This window comes from Musa acuminata, chromosome BXJ3-5 (assembly GCF_036884655.1).
Source record: "Musa acuminata AAA Group cultivar baxijiao chromosome BXJ3-5, Cavendish_Baxijiao_AAA, whole genome shotgun sequence".
In the NCBI taxonomy this organism is placed as follows: domain Eukaryota; kingdom Viridiplantae; phylum Streptophyta; class Magnoliopsida; order Zingiberales; family Musaceae; genus Musa; species Musa acuminata.
Window position 1 is genome coordinate 1,322,869 of NC_088353.1, and position 16,205 is coordinate 1,339,073.

The 16,205-nt window shown below is 49.3% G+C and overlaps 2 protein-coding genes across 2 annotated transcripts; both read right to left on the minus strand.

Annotated features, from left to right (window-relative positions):
- Positions 1–233: 233 nt before the first annotated feature.
- LOC103983742 (proline-rich receptor-like protein kinase PERK4) lies at positions 234–2,782 on the minus strand. The gene is made up of 9 exons (XM_065152889.1): positions 2,499–2,782; positions 2,281–2,414; positions 1,626–2,162; positions 1,456–1,542; positions 1,308–1,378; positions 1,049–1,125; positions 816–963; positions 569–730; positions 234–488 (listed from the first exon to the last, which is right to left on the minus strand). The coding sequence occupies exons 1-9, from the start codon at positions 2,780–2,782 to the stop codon at positions 234–236; spliced, it is 1,755 nt and encodes a 584-aa protein (XP_065008961.1).
- A 1,891-nt stretch (positions 2,783–4,673) lies between these two features.
- On the minus strand, positions 4,674–5,903 carry LOC135638226 (F-box/kelch-repeat protein At3g23880-like). Its single transcript, XM_065151245.1, has one exon. The coding sequence runs from the start codon at positions 5,866–5,868 to the stop codon at positions 4,834–4,836; it is 1,035 nt and encodes a 344-aa protein (XP_065007317.1). The 5' UTR covers positions 5,869–5,903; the 3' UTR covers positions 4,674–4,833.
- Positions 5,904–16,205: the final 10,302 nt, after the last annotated feature.

A 16,205-nucleotide genomic window follows, 5' to 3' on the forward strand; every position in this document is an offset into this window, starting at 1 on the left:
TCATTTACAACAGAACAAAACAAAGACAATTGCATAAAGCACAACATCCTCCAATTCTCCTCCTCTAAACATTTCCTCTGCAAATGACCAACGAAATCACTCTGCGAGCAAATCAAACTAATGAAAGACCTTCACTTATTGCTAGAAACAGAGCCCTCGAGCGGAGCCGTCGTCTACCTTAAATTACAGGCTCAGGAATCATTGTCCTCAAGGAGAAACCATGTCCTGTCTCCTCAGAGCGGTGGAAGAGCTCTTTGTCTTTGGCTTTCAACAGGTCTCATTTCGCCAGAGAGTCCTCCACTGCTCGGTCCACTGTATTCGGCACTGTACTCGGAGCTCGCAACCACGACCCTCCTGACACGGTTGCCGCTGGATGTGTAGGGGCTCGACTCGTAGTCGGAGCCGGAGCTGAAGAGCGTGCTCTGCCCTGGCCGGACTCCCTCGTTCAAGTCCTCGAGTGACACGTCGCCTTCCAATGCCCTCACGATCTGCAATCCTCTCGTCGCATCAGAACCGGTGTGATTCATTTGATGCAACAGAGGATCTTGGAGGAGTTTGGTGATCTCACCTGGCTCATCTTGGGTCGTCGCCTTGCAGAATGGCGAACACCGGCGGCGGCGCATGCCACCATGCGTGCCATCTCCATGGGATCGTAGTTGCCGCCTAAGCGTGGGTCAGCTAACTCGTCGTAGTGTCCTTCGGCCAAAGCTTGAGCTAGAATAGGCCTCGCCTGTTCAACCATGCGCGATGAGCAAAGTACAACCACGAGCATTTGGCAGAAGAAATAGTATATAATGCTGTCGTAGCACACTGACCCAATCTATCATGGAATCGTCCATGAAGTCGTCCGAGTTGTCGACGGGTCTTCGTCCAGTTATCAGCTCAAGAAGCATCACTGCGAATGAGAAGACATCGGACTTCTCTGTCAGCTTCCCACTCGACGCATACTCAGGAGCCAAATACCTGTGTTCATCAAGGTGGAAGAACATATTAATGGAGTTTGATCGACTCTAATTAATGCTATCCTCTTGCAGAGCATCTTGCTCACCCGAATGTTCCCATGACACGGGTTGAGACGTGAGTGTGATTGTCCGACGACAGCTTGGCCAACCCAAAATCTGCAACCTGGATATGTTTTATACAGGATTTATGTCTCTGTACGCAGTAACTTAAAGGTCCATTTCATAAGAATAATCATGGTTTCTCTAAACTACAATTCTGATGCTCTCTCCTTGGTTTTTCTACAGATCCTCTTGCTGTTTCTACCAGCATTATTCAAAGAAAGATGAAAGCTGGAATGTCCTTACCATGGCTTCAAATTTGAAGTCCAGAAGAATGTTGGCAGACTTGATATCACGGTGAATGATTCGAGGGTGACCTTCATGACATGATTCGGAACAAGGTTAGACGTTGCAGTGTAGGAGAGGAAGAAGGAAACGCATTCAAATTACTCACAGTCCTCGTGCAAGTAAGCAATGCCTTTGGCCGATCCCAGTGCAATTTTGAGCCTCGTCGGCCAGTTCATTACTGGGAGCCCCTTTCCTGCAATAGATGGCAGAAGGTGACCAAGTATCATAAGAGGCGTATCATACATGATGCCGAAGTTGTCAAGAGCGAGAGCTAACCATGGAGGTGGTGCTCAAGAGTCTTGTTGGGGACAAACTCATACACCAACATCCTCTGCGAACCAGCACTGCAGTATCCGACGAGAGAGACGAGGTGGCGATGGTGGACGCGGCTAATGATATCGACCTCGGCCTGGAATTCCCTCTCTCCTTGCCCACTCCCTGACTTGAGCTGCTTCACCGCAATGTCCTTCCCGTTGGGTAGAACTCCCTTGTGGACGTACCCGAATCCTCCCTGGCCCAGCAGATTAGCATGCGAGAAACCATTTGTTGCAGCTGCGAGCTCCTCGTAGCTGAAGGTACTTTTGTTGAACCCGAGTGCGACGATGGGAGAGGGAGGTGGCAAGGCAGGCCCATGAGGCCCTGAATAGGCTGAGCTAACTTCGCCGCTGCTCATCATCGTCGGACCTGGCTGAACATGCCACCCTCCTCCTCCATGGACGGAACCGGGAGGTGGCGGCACCTTAACTACATGGTCCATACCCTGGAGTCCATTGTGCCAATTCGGGTGCGGTCCATTGCTGTAAAGCCCACTGTCTACAAGCATAGATACGTAGTCATGAGAAGTACATCAAAACATTGCAAAGAAGATACTTTATACCATGAACAACGATGATGACAGACAGGAATTGGATCAAAGGCTTGCTTCGGTTACCGTATCCTGAAGCATTTGCGTAGTACTTCATTGGATTGTGAGACTTCCTCTTCTTCTTCTTGGAGCAGCAAATGCATGCGATGATCATGAGGACAAAGAACATCCCGATTCCTGCCACGACCCCTATGATAACTGGCAGATTCACGTCAGATTGGTGGCGTTCGTTTGAGTGGGATGATGTTTTCGGATGTGAATGTTTATGGGAAGGTGACAATTGCTTTGAAGACGACGATGACTTGTGTGATCGGGATGGAGGAGGCGGAGGCGGTGGCGGTGGCGGTGGCGGTGGCGGGGGTGGCGGCGGCGATGATGAACGATGAGAACCATCTGAGTCAGACGGCGGGGGAGGCGAAGACGAGTTATCATCCGAGTCAGGTGGCGGCGGAGTTGTGCTATCGGTTGGAGGAGGTGGGGAAGCATTCGAAGACGTCGGTGGAGACGATGACGAAGACGAATCGCTCGAGTTAGATGAAGAACCATCCGGCGGCGGAGCAGACGACATTTTTGCGGAGACGGAAGCTAAGATCCAAAGGACTCACCACTCTCCCTCTATCAGAGAACGCAGTATATCAAGACCACCTGCAAAAAGACTCCATGATCAAAAGGCATCAAAACAACAAAGAAGATAAAGCCGCTGCGGAGCGCAATGAACACACGTGACCACATACGTATCCTGTTATCTTCCTTGGAACCTCCTGTAATGTCAGGAGAGGGGAATGGTTGTCAGAGAAGGGCGAGGGAGGAGAAGGTGCGTCGAGCGTGTGGCTTCGTCCTCCTCCAAACACCACCGCTTTAATGCTTGGAATGCAGTGCCATCCAAGTAGCAAACCCAAGATAAGAAGGCTGAAACCGAAGCGAGAAAGGAATGGAAGAAACAGAGTAACAGAAGAGAAAGAGACAGATACGAGGAGGAAGACAAACTAGAGAGAGAGAGAGAGGAGCGAGTGAAGACCCTTCAGGTTCCCAGTTTTAGCTGACCGGAAGCCTAATATTGGCCGGCTGTAAACTGCTTCCCGCGCGACCGCTCGACGTACGTTTTCCTTGGCACGTGCGATCGTTGCAATCTCAACGTCAAATGGTTACATTTTCCTAAATAGAATGCTAAAACAAAAATGGCAAATTTGCAAATATATATATATATATATATATATATATATATATATATATATATTCCTCTAAAGTAAATAACTGTTGTTTTCACCACTAAGTTTAACCATATAGATTATGTGTGAATATGTGTAATGGTGATTAATCTTCATCATCTAATTATTAATTATTAACTAAAACCCTAAATAATAATATTAAGATTATAAAAAATTATTTTTTGGTATTTAAATATGTCAATGTTAAATGATTACATATTTTTCTAGAAGAAATGCTCAAAACATAATGTTGAAACAAAATAAAAGCCAAATTGTTTCAACATTATTTTTTGAGCATTTCTTTTACACATTTAAATACCTAAAATTACTTTTTTATAATCTTAAAAAACTTAATGATTTTGAATTATATTAATCTTATTTAGAGTTTTATACATATTCCTGTAAAATCTAACATCCTATACATGTATGTATAGATTTGATTAATCTCCGTTAATTTTGAGTTAGATAGTTAAATAACGTTAATACACTTCTATATATATATATATATGATTAATCAAGGTTAATTTACGGTTAGATAGTTAAATAATGTTAATAAGCTTCAAAAACTCATAATGTTTACAAAAACATTAGAAGCATTTTAGGTATATAAATGTGTTTCTAATTCAAGTTAGTTAATATCAATTATAATTTTGCACAATAAATATTTTACTTATCTGAAAAATCTTTATATATATATATATATATATATATATATATATATATATATATATATATACTCGAGAGGAATAAATGAGAAATCTCCAAAGAAATCAGACTGCAGCAAGAAAAATATAACCCGTAGAAATTCTCTGTTTGTTCTACAAATTCCATTTATGTCTCCTGTTGGGTCTCATGTTATCAAACAGATGCAACAATTCCGAATCAATGTCAAACAGAAAACATTTTTTTCCAGCGACAACAAGTTCTTCAAGCCACAGCCAACCCGTCGTTTGCCTTTTAATTGTTGGAGGAAAACAGTCAGCTTGCTGAAGAATAAAGAGAAGAAGAAGACCGAAGTATTGCAGAACGGAAAACACCTTTTCGTTTGAGTATCCATTCAGCGCTGCACGCGGCTGGAAGTAGAAGCGCCGGCGGGTTGGCTTCTGATCCCCCTACAATGGATTTCCAAACATATGTATGGAGATATACGAGTGATGAAGTTCAATGCTTTGGATGATTGAAAGAATATAAATATTGGATGGAAGAGAATAGAATGGCTGAAAGTGTATGATGATTTGACGAAAACAAAAGTGTAACTCCTCACACATATCATTAAGATTCTGCATCGGCAACACCAAATAGCAAGACTAGAACTCAAAGCCCCCACCATGGACAGCCCACGAAAGCACGCAAAACTTTACGTCGAACACTTGTGGATCAAAGACGTGAGGTCACATAGATCAAGAGCTCGTTACCTCCTCACATGCAGTAGAGTGGCTGTGTAAGGCACGAACTCGACGCTGAAGGTGGCCGGCGCGTCGACCACGAGGAGCCTTGTCGCCCGGCCGGCCATGTCGCGGCCCAGGATGTGCCTCTGCCCATCCCACAGCAGCAACTCCTCGTCCCCTTCCATCCTCAGGGGCTTCAGGTTGTTCTCTCTCGACCCTGGCCCGAAGCCGAACGCCCCCCGTAAGGACCACGAGTCGCTGTCGGCCACCATCACCTCCACCATCGTCGATGACTCGGGCGTCGATGCCACCTTCGCGTACGCTACGCTGAGCTGCCCCTCTATCACGCCGATCTCCCACCACGTGACGCCGTCGAGGTCTCTTTCCGGCCTCTTGAACCCCCACCGCTCCTCATTCCTGGGGTCGTACATGAGCACTGTGTTCATGGTCGTCCGCCAGCACGCTCGCCCGCCGACCACCACGCCAGACCCGGGCAACAGCCGTCCCAGGCACGGAGTCCACTTCGACGTAGCCCACCGCCACTCGTCGGTTGAGAACGTTTCCAAGCCGCAGACATGATGTAGTCTATCGACTTGAGGAAATGCGCACACGACACGGAATTCGGAGACGCGGTTGGACCGGGGCGGATCGTCGATCATCAACACCACCTCTGTGTCGTAGTTGTGCAGATTCCTCGGCCGCGGGAGACTGACCCACACGGCGGTGGTGGGGTTGCAGACGTAGTACATCAACGAGAAGCGGCCGCGGCAGCAGAGGAGGCCCCGAGCGGAGGCCTTGACGGCGACCGGCTCAGGGATGAAAGAGAGGGAAGGGTCGGGGAGGGAGGCAGTGGCGTGGCAGAACGCGGCGTACACCACCGTGCCTTGGCTGCTCTGGTATAATAGGCCGGAAACAAGGCGGGGAGCGGCGGCATGGGCGTGCACGAAGGAGTTGCTGGAGATGATGCCGTTCCACCGGCGGGAGACGCAGCGGAAGCGTAGGAGGGATTTCGCCGGGAGGAGTAGGAGGATTCGATGGACAACCTTCTGCCGCGTCATCCCCTCGTAGTCGCGCCCCCACTCTGCCGTCTCATCCCCTCTGCCGTCATGGTCGTCGTCTTGCATCGCTTCTTGATGGCCGACGACTGTTCGCGTCACTTCTTGATGGCCTTGTCGTCTCCGTCTTTTTCTCGCATGAAGTTCTTGCGGTTTCTCTGCGTTACTTAGACGAGTGATTATATATATATATATATATATATATATATATATATATATATATATATATATATATATATATATATATATATATTATAGTCGGGTAGACAGATCCAATTAAAGCTAGTATAATATAACAAGATGATGAACTAAGCATCAGATAGATATGATGAGTTAGGATCATTGTTAAAGGGGATATGAGTAATTATAGAACATTATGGTCTTTTAGGTACTTTGAATGGATCAATCTCTATCCTAAGGTAACCCGCCTTGAAGTGAGCTAAGGTAATATAGTATCTATATCAATACAAGGTGATTCCCTGACCTTTCTCAAACCCTTTCTCAACCCGACAAAAGCCTTGTAGTCGATAGTTGCTTCCTCTTGATACTTTTGTATCATGGTCCTTTTAGCCTCTAATGTCTCCTTTAAAGCTCCTAACTCGTTGCCTAGACTCTAAGTCTGCTCATTCATGATAGTTAACTGCTCAATCACACTTATAACCTACTCGTTGGGCACGATAACTTGCTTGACAAGCTCAAAGTCATAGGTCCTCATTGAGTATAGCTCTCGATAAGTCGTAGCAACTCGACTTCTGTGATTGTTTTGCATCTTCAATTACTGGCCTCTTCTAGTTGCATTGCTAACTTGGCTCTCATAGCCTCTGCTTTAGCGATAAGTGTTGGGTCTTCTCTCTCCCTCTTCAACCCCTCTACCTCTTTTTGAAGATTATCGATCATAGGAGACTATTGATTAATCACATAATCGATATTCTATACACAGTTGAGAAGATTCATTACGTAATAATAATGCTAAAAGTTAAACAAAAGAGTTAGCAAGAATATAATAATAAGATACTAAAGGGGTTAATCATAACTCGACTTACCAAGACTTCATTACGAAAACCTACATCGAGCAGAACCTCCAAGAGGGAACGATAAATATGTTTTGCTATTTTGGAGCATAGGAACCCTCGATAATATTACTTTGTAACTCTAGTATTGCTTCATATTTTTAGTCATTCTTGTAGGCCCTCCCATCTTCGTTGCAATGATGTATTTAGAATTAGGTCTGACAGGTTGACTATCTTCAACGTTATGAATGACAAGAGCTTACCATTACACAAGTCAAATACTAATCTTTGCCTTCCTCCTCTTCTTCCCGAGGAGGACCTTGAGCTTCGAGAGCCCATTAAAAATACAAATACCTCGAGGGTAAGAGGTACTTCGTTTGTTTTTTTTTTTTAGAATATGTACTATCTCGGGTGTCTCAACTTGTTGACGATGGTATTTCACTCTAATTGGATTCTCTCAAAGAACTCATCTCTCAATCTGATTCTCATGCTTATTGGATTCATCATGATTCGATCGACCCTGGCCAAGAATTTCCCTAAGTGAGAGTATATCAGATATTCCTTTCATGGTACCAAGAGTGAAAGATTCTCTATTGACACATAATTACCTTCATAAGGTTGGCTATCATTCCTAATGATTGATTGTGCCACATCTAAAACTTCTAGACATATAAGTCTAGGATTAAAGAATGATGTACTAAAATAAGACATCCTTAGTATCTCAAGTCTGAGGACCATATATACAATTGGGACCACGAAATCATCGTCTGACGATGAGGTATCATTAACCATTCAACATTCGCGAATCATTCGATGAACTCATTTTTTAATGAGCACTTGTACTATATCCCTAGTGTCCCCATATAAGCAGCTATAAGACTAGTTGTCTCTATCATATAGATGAATATATAGTATATCAGTCTATTGGGTTATCTCGATGTCTCTCTCAAGTAACCTATGATTGAAAAACATTTAACAATTTATGTTTATAGGTGAATTGGTCTCACTATCATAATCTCATCATGATCAAATTTTTATCGCATAGATTTAAGAATATTATAATATATATTTATCATATAATATAAAGTAAAAAATATAATAATAATAATAAATATTATGCAGCATGTCACACATATCATTACTCACATAATTGGCTTACAATGCACCTGTAAACAATATAAGATACAAGGTAAATTATACTCGAGACATATGAGTTGGAACAACTCATCCCACTTGAAGAGAACCCTAAAAGGCAAGCTAGACTAGGTTGAAAATTCCCGAGCCATATAAAGTGAGATTTGTTTAAGACGTGGAGGTTGAAAAAACCTAACTCCATTGAGGTTAGCTTGAAGTGGAGGGGTCAAGCACGAACCCCCTTTTTGCTTGAGGTAGTTGGGTTGAGTGCCTACCTCCTTTCCACCCAAGCGAGTTGGTCGGGTACTTACCTCCTCCATTGACCATAGTAGAGGGGTTGAGTGCCAACCCCCTTTTTATCCAATGTAGGAAAATCAAGATGCGACATCACATGCGCTACGGAAGAATAAAAAATAAAATCTCATATTTCCCAAAAAGGTATTCGTCATCGTGTGAAGATTGATGTGTAAAAATTCACGAAATTAAAAATCACGTATGATATAGTTGAGTTACCTAGGGTGATCATATATTCCTGAAATTGTATGGATCTATGGGATATGATTAAGGAGGTTAAGTGTCCTTCTCTTTAATGATGATCTATACGGTAGGGCATGGGAAGATACTTCTTGAATCGTTACCCAAATCTCCACATCTACTATCTGAGGAGAAGAAGGGGAGAGAAGAATAGGAGGTAGCAACTAAGAAACATCTCAACCTATGAGGCTTTGGTTCTTCCCTATTTATAGAGGTTCCCTATCAACTTAACCATAATAGATCTTGCCCTATTGGGTATTAGATCTCCATCCAACTACCCAAGCCACTTATATTAGTAGACCTTTATCCAATAATCTCTCATTGGTTCTTATTTGATCACATCCATATAATCCAATAATTTATGGGCTTATTGGATATCCAATAATATAAGGGGTTCAACAGATATCTCATATTTGAACCTCTACTCATCGTAACATCTATCATATGTGTGTGATCCTCTAGGCCTAATATCGAGCTGGTTATGAGTCATACATATCAGAACTTCTTCTAGTTTACTGAATTATTCTCCCCATAATAATTCACTGGACTCATCAACTACGAACGTACTAAGCTACTACGCCGTAGTCCCCAAACGATACGTACATATCTATCATCAATTACTATGTACATATAGTCCTTCATCTATCTAATATCCTAAAGACTGTATATCGGGCATGGTACTATCAAACCAATACGATTTCTCTTCGAGTCTCACTCTAATCGAATTCTCCTGAAGAATTCTTTCTTTCTAACTCAAATGAGCGTTTGAATTGTAGCCCTAGTATCCCCACATAAGCAGTTATGAGATTAGCCACATCCATCGTATGGATGATTTGAACGTCAACAATATCTTCTATGTTAATATTAACACGGTCAAACTTTTTGTTTTTTCTTTTTTTTCTCTCTTCACCCTTCAATGTTACGTCAGAATCTAACTTCACAACGAAAACTCGTTGATGGTGCCTCGAGACTAGCATCAGTTCAGGATACATGAATAATAGACATGACAAAAGTTTCTTACACGGATCGGATTGGTCATCTCTAAGTCAATCATCGACATCAAATCATATCAAAAGTAAATATGAATTAAATTTTAATTGATATAATTATATTAACTTAAGTTTAATCCATCAAAAGTAAATAAAGATATTCCAATATTATTTTAGATTTCATTAAATTAATCTATCGATTATCTCATTTGATCAAATAGTGACATTACTAATTATGAGGCAGTGTAAGTATTCCTTAGAATCAGTCAAACCGATAAATTGTCTACTTAAATAATTCCTTGTTCTATGAGCTTAAGAGAGAGTGTTTATGTCAAACCAATGTTTGATTATCTTTACATCATTCATTCAGAAATATATATATGCACATAAATCTTTTCTTAAGTTTGAAATATAATCCATCCAGATCAGAATGAAGTTTCCACAAGCTCTTCCTTTTACCATTAATATATCAAGAAGTGTATGAACACAATTCAAATAATTCTTAGAAGCTTCTCTATCATAAATTTAAGATATATAAGTCATTATGGCTAGCTTTTGATCCACTGTAAGTCTTCCAGCGCACAGCACTTGAGTTATGTTACGGTAAGTAACTTTTTAAGCCGTGGCCTCGGGGCCGACGCGGCTCGGTTCTGGGGCTCGGAATGTCGAGGATCTCGGGCGCAGCTCCCCCGGAGTCTCCCGGTCGGGATGGTGGCTGCGGGCAGTAGATCGGGTCGGCAGCTCCGCAGCAGCGTCGGGAAGAGGCCACCTCGTCTTCGCTCCTGCACACAGGTCGGGTCGGAAGCTCGGCCCGACCCCTCCGACGATCAAGTTAGAGGGAGAGATGTGGAGGGGGTTTTGGAGGACGGAATGCCTCCATACAAGTGTGGTGTGCGAGTGTCTCCTCCTCCTCCTCGTCTGGAACCCTCTAGTATTTATAGATGGGCCTGGGTAAGTACCTCGCGCTGCGTCTGACACGCCCATTGGGGCTGTGTTGGAGACCGGGCTGCTGCAGGGTATGGCGCATCTCGATTGGCGTGTTCCTTACCCTTGACCGAGCCCTGGAAGGCGCAGAGCTGGGCTCGTTGGACGAGGGGTGAGGGTGTTGTGGTGACGGACGGGATCCAGTCCGAGCGTTAATGCGCCTGGGACGGCGTCCCAGGGTTTCGTTGACCGTGGAGTGAAGTCACGGTACAGGGTGGCTGACGTCATTCACGTCGTTTCGCCATTATTGCACTCATCATATTCCCCCCCGGAAAGAAGCTATGCGTCGGCAGTCGTAGCGAGAGTCCGAGGCATGGCTTTCGTTCTTCGAGTCAGTCGGGTGCGGAGTCGTAGACCCTGGGGGTGCGGCAGAGGAATGGACTCCCGTGTGGCCCAAGGCCGAGGGACCGGAAAGGGCCCTAGTATGTGTCGGGAGGTGGAAAGCTGAAGGGCCGAGGGGCGGCCGAGCATGTCTTGGGTGGCGTAAAGCCGAAGGGCCGAGGAGCGGCCGAGCGTGTCTTGGGTGGCGTAAAGCCGAGGGGCCGAGGAGCGGCCAAGCATGTCTTGGGTGGCGTAAAGCCGAGGGGCCGAGGAGCGGCCGAGCATGTCTTGGGTGGCGTAAAGCCGAAGGGCCGAGGAGCGGCCGAGCGGCCGAGGGGCGGCCGAGCATGTCTTGGGTGGCGTAAAGCCGAAGGGCCGAGGAGCGGCCGAGCGTGTCTTGGGTGGCGTAAAGCCGAGCGGCCGAGGGGCGGCCGAGCATGTCTTGGGTGGCGTAAAGCCGAAGGGCCGAGGAGCGGCCGAGCATGTCTTGGGTGGCGTAAAGCCGAGGGGCCGAGGAGCGGCCGAGCATGTCTTGGGTGGCGTAAAGCCGAGCGGCCGAGGGGCGGCCGAGCATGTCTTGGGTGGCGTAAAGCCGAAGGGCCGAGGAGCGGCCGAGCATGTCTTGGGTGGCGTAAAGCCGAAGGGCCGAGGAGCGGCAGAGCGTGTCTTGGGTGGCGTAAAGCCGAGCGGCCGAGGGGCGGCCGAGGGGCGGCCGAGCATGTCTTGGGTGGCGTAAAGCCGAAGGGCCGAGGAGCGGCAGAGCGTGTCTTGGGTGGCGTAAAGCCGAGCGGCCGAGGGGCGGCCGAGCATGTCTTGGGTGGCGTAAAGCCGAAGGGCCGAGGAGCGGCAGAGCGTGTCTTAGGTGGCGTAAAGCCGAAGGGCCGAGGAGCGGCCGAGCGTGTCTTGGGTGGCGTAAAGCCGAAGGGCCGAGGAGCGGCCGAGCGTGTCTTGGGTGGCGTAAAGCCGAGGGGCCGAGGAGCGGCCGAGCATGTCTTGGGTGGCGTAAAGCCGAAAAGCCGAGGAGCGGCCGAGCGTGTCTTGGGTGGCGTAAAGCCGAGCGGCCGAGGGGCGGTCGTGGCGGCTCTTAAATGCTGTCGTGTCGATCGTTGCCTTGTTGACGGGGGTTACTTTCTTTGCACGTTTCCCGGCGCTGAGGTCGAGGAGGTCCTTGGGCGGCACCGTGTCGTCCGGGTTCGCCACGTCAGGGCCTTTCTTTAATTCGGGGCGCCTTCGGGCGCTCTTCGATGTGACGTAACGGCCGCGCCTTTGCGCCAGTGCGCTGCCGCCCATTCTCGGGAAGCGATGAGGCATTGACTCCGGGGGGGGTGTCTCTTTTAATCGTTTGGGCACCTGTCCTGTCCTCCACCCCCTTGCTGCCGTGCTTCCTCCTTCGAGCCCCGCCATCGTGTCCCAGAGCTTGTCCCCGGCTTCTTCCCGGTTTTTATCTTCTTCTCGAGGTCAGTCGAGATGCCGTCCTCTCCTTCTTTGCTTTCCTCTCCGTCTTCCTCTCCTTCTTCTTCTCCCGTGCTTGGGGCTGGAGGGGGCGGTCCTCCTTCCACCCTTGACGAGTCCCCTGACGAGGAGGTGGCGCGGTCGCTTGAGGCTTTGATGTGGCCGCACGATATTGACTCAACTGTGAATGAACCTTTGCTGGAGGGACTCCGCGAACGCTATTGCATCCCGGGAGATCACACCCTCGGTATACCAGAGCCGGGGCAGCGGGCGTATGACCCGATCCCGAAGGGTTTCGCTTTGTCCCTTGATGCTCTGGAGGCGGGCTTGCGTTTCCCCCTTCATCCCTTCATTGTATCTTGTTTGTCCTTCTGGCGGGTTTCTCCGTCTCAGGTAACGCCGAACTCCTGGCGTTACCTAGTGGTATTCCTGGGGGAGTGCCATTATGCCCGTATCACCCCCACCCTCAGCCTCTTTCTTTCTTGCTACCGCTTTTGCAAAGGCTCGGGGGGTTACTTCTTAACGGCTCGAACTGGATTTCGCGTTGGGGGTGCCCCTTCCAATAACAAGGGATGGAAGGGGAGGTTTTTTTATGTCAGCCGTACACAGGACTGGGGCTTCGGAGTTCGGTGGTCTGCGAGGGTGATTGACAACACCCCCCCTTGTTCGGGCGAAGTGGATCGCCGAGCTCGGGAGAGGCTCAGAGAGGTTCTCCCTAAGTCGCAGGCCATCCGGACCATGACTGAGCAGTGGTTGGTCGCGGCGGGCCTTAGCCCGGTGCCTCAGGGTATGTGAGTGATAGTTGTGTCGGGTCTTCTGGTGGCTGGTTTCGGACGCTAATGTTTTTCATTTCCTGTAGAGATGGTGAACCTTCGGTCACTCCTGGAGAATCCGGCGTCGCAGCCCCCTTCCCCGACTCCAGATACCGCCTTGCAGCCTCCTCCCCCCGCTCCGGCGACCGAATCACAACCTCCACAGCCTGCTCTGGCAACCGAGCCGTCGCCCCCTCCCTCGACGGCGGTGACCGAACCGCAGCCCGGTACGGAGGGTGCCACCTTGGAGGTCGGGGACGGGCGCCCTTCAAAGAAGGCGAAGGTGTGTGCGTCCAAAGGGCCGGGAATGAGCTCCCGTCAGGGCGGGGGGGGACCTGATCGGCGCGTGGCGGGGAAGGGGCCCCACCCTGTCTCCGTGCCTGGCTTGTGCCGGCTCCCGGCTGGGGATGGGGAGCCGTTCCTGGCACGGCTGGTCGGCGAGATCCCGCGTGGCGAACCCCGCGAGCCCCTGGTCGCCCGCTGGGAGGGTCTCTTCCGGGGGGATAGGGTGTGGGCCGGAGGGGATCCCTCTGCGGTGTTCCTCCGAGGGGCGCTCCACCCCGACCTGGCTCGGGATTTGTACACCCTGACCTCGGAAACGCTCCTTAACAAGTCTGCTCAGTCGCTGGTCTGGGTAAGTATATCTTTCTTTTGATGTTTGGCTGCTCGGTGTCGACTTTCTTGACACTCTTCTCCTTTTGCAGGGTCTTCATTATGCGACGGCCCTGATGGACAGGGTGCGGGACGCCGGCCGAACCGTCGGGGACCTCGTTTGTCGTAACGCTGAGCTCAGCCACCAGATGGCGGAGATTCAGGCAAAAAACGGGCCGGAGGTCGTTTTGTAGTCTTGGCACCCTGGATATCGTGAAGTGTGCGAAACAGGAGGCTAAGTTTTTTACCTCCGCTACGTATTTTGCCATGGCGGGTTCTCTGGCCACGTATCCGCCGTTAAGTTGCTCGGTCACCAGCTGCGAATCGGTGAGGACTTTGATGGCGTCGACCTGCATTTCGCGGGATAGTCTGAGCCCCGCCAGGAGTGCTTCGTACTCGGCTTCATTGTTGGTGGCATGGAACCCGAAGCGGAGGGAACGCTCGAACGTCTGCCCGTCGGGGGCCGACAGCACTAGTCCTGCGCCTGCGCCGGTTGAAGCGGACGAGCCGTCCACCTGTAGGACCCATGTTCCGCCTAGTTCACTCGGCCGCTCCTCGGGATGGGTGAGCTCGGAGATGAAGTCGGCCAGTGCTTGTGCTTTGATGGCGGTCCTGGGCTTGTAGTGGATGTCGAACTCTCCGAGTTCGACCGACCACTTGAGGAGTCGACCTGCGACGTCGAATTTTGATAGTACTTGACTGAGAGGTTGGTCGGTGATTACCTTGATCGGATGAGCTTGGAAGTAGGGGCGTAACTTTCGGGCTGCCAGCTCGAGCGCGAGGGCGAGCTTCTCGATTGGAGGATATCGCTCCTCGGGCCCGGTCAGGACATGACTAGTGTAGTAGACGGGGAGCTGTTCGCCGGCTTCTTTGACGAGTACCGAGCTGACTGCGTGCTGTGAGGCAGCTAGGTAAACGCAGAGCTCTTCCCCAGTAGTGACTGAAGCAAGGCGGGGAAGGTTGGCTAAATGCTGCTGGACCTGTCGGAAAGCCTCCTCACACTGGGGCGTCCATTGGAAATTCTTCGGATCTCTTATTGCGCGGAAGAAGGCTAGGCAGCGATCGCCCGAACGGGACAGGAATCGGGATAGGGCGGCCAGCCGTCCGTTCAGCCGCTGTAGGTCTTTGACCGTCCGAGGGGCCTGCATGTCGAGGATCGCCTGGACCTTTTCCGGGTTGACGTCGATCACTCTTTCGTGTATAATGAATCCGAGGAACTTTCCTGTACTGACGCCGAAGGCACATTTTGCGGGGTTGAGCCGAAGGCCGCAGTTTCGGAGTGTGGCAAATGTTTCTGATAGGTCCGTTAGGTGATCTCCCGAGACCCGGCTTTTTACAATCATGTCGTCCACATAGACCTCCAGGTTTCGCCCTATCTGCTGGGCGAATATCTTGTTGATGGTTCTCTGATAAGTTGCGCCTGCGTTCTTTAGTCCGAACGGCATTACTTTGTAAAAGTATGCCCCGAGGTTGGTGATGAAGGCTGTGTGTCTCTGGTCCTCAGGCGCCATTTGGATCTGATTATATCCGGAGAAGGCGTCCATGAATGAGAGTCGGGCGTGCCCTGCGGTTGCATCCACGAGCTGATCGATTCTTGGAAGGGGGTAGCAGTCCTTTGGGCACGCCTGATTAAGACTGGTGTAGTCAACACACATTCGCCAGCTCCCATTATGCTTTTTTACCAGAACTACATTGGATAGCCACTGTGGGTATTTGACCTCTTCTATAAAGTCGGCCGCTAAGAGCCGTTCTACCTCCTGGCGGACAGCTTGCTGCCTGTCCGGGGCCTGGGGTCGCGGCCTTTGTTTAACCGGGTGGGCATCAGGCGATATGTTGAGGTGATGTTGGGCTGCCTTCGGGTCCACGCCTGCTGCGTCAGATGGCGACCAAGCGAAGACGTCGGCGTTCTCCTGCAAGAGGCCGACGAGTTGTTCCCGCTCGTCCTGGGGTAGGTCAGCCCCGACCTTAATGGTTCGGTCCGGGCGTCCTTTTTTGAGTGACACGTCGTAGGTCGGGGCCGACGGCTCGGGATGTGGATTTGGCCGCTTCATTTTTCTGGGATCGTCCAGGGGTGCTTCGGTTTTTGCCCTGTTGTGTAGGGAGACCGCCGTCAGGTAGCATCGCCTGGATTCCCGAGGGCTTCCCCAAGCCTCCCCAGTTCCCGCGTGAGTCGGGAATTTCACTGTCTGATGGTAAGTGGAAACCAGGGCCCTGCTTTTGTTGAGGGAAGGTCGGCCGAGGATGGCATTGTACGCTGTAGGAAGGTCTACTATCAGAAAGGTCGACATCACCGTTTTAGTCTTGGGCGGTGTCCCCAGCGTCAGAGGTAGTGTGACTGATCCCAAAGGCGAAACCGAGTTGCCGGTGAATCCGGTGAGGTCCGAGCGGACGGGTTTCAGGGCTTGCTTCGTAAGTCCCAGCTTCTGGAAGGCGTCGTGGAACAGTATATCCAC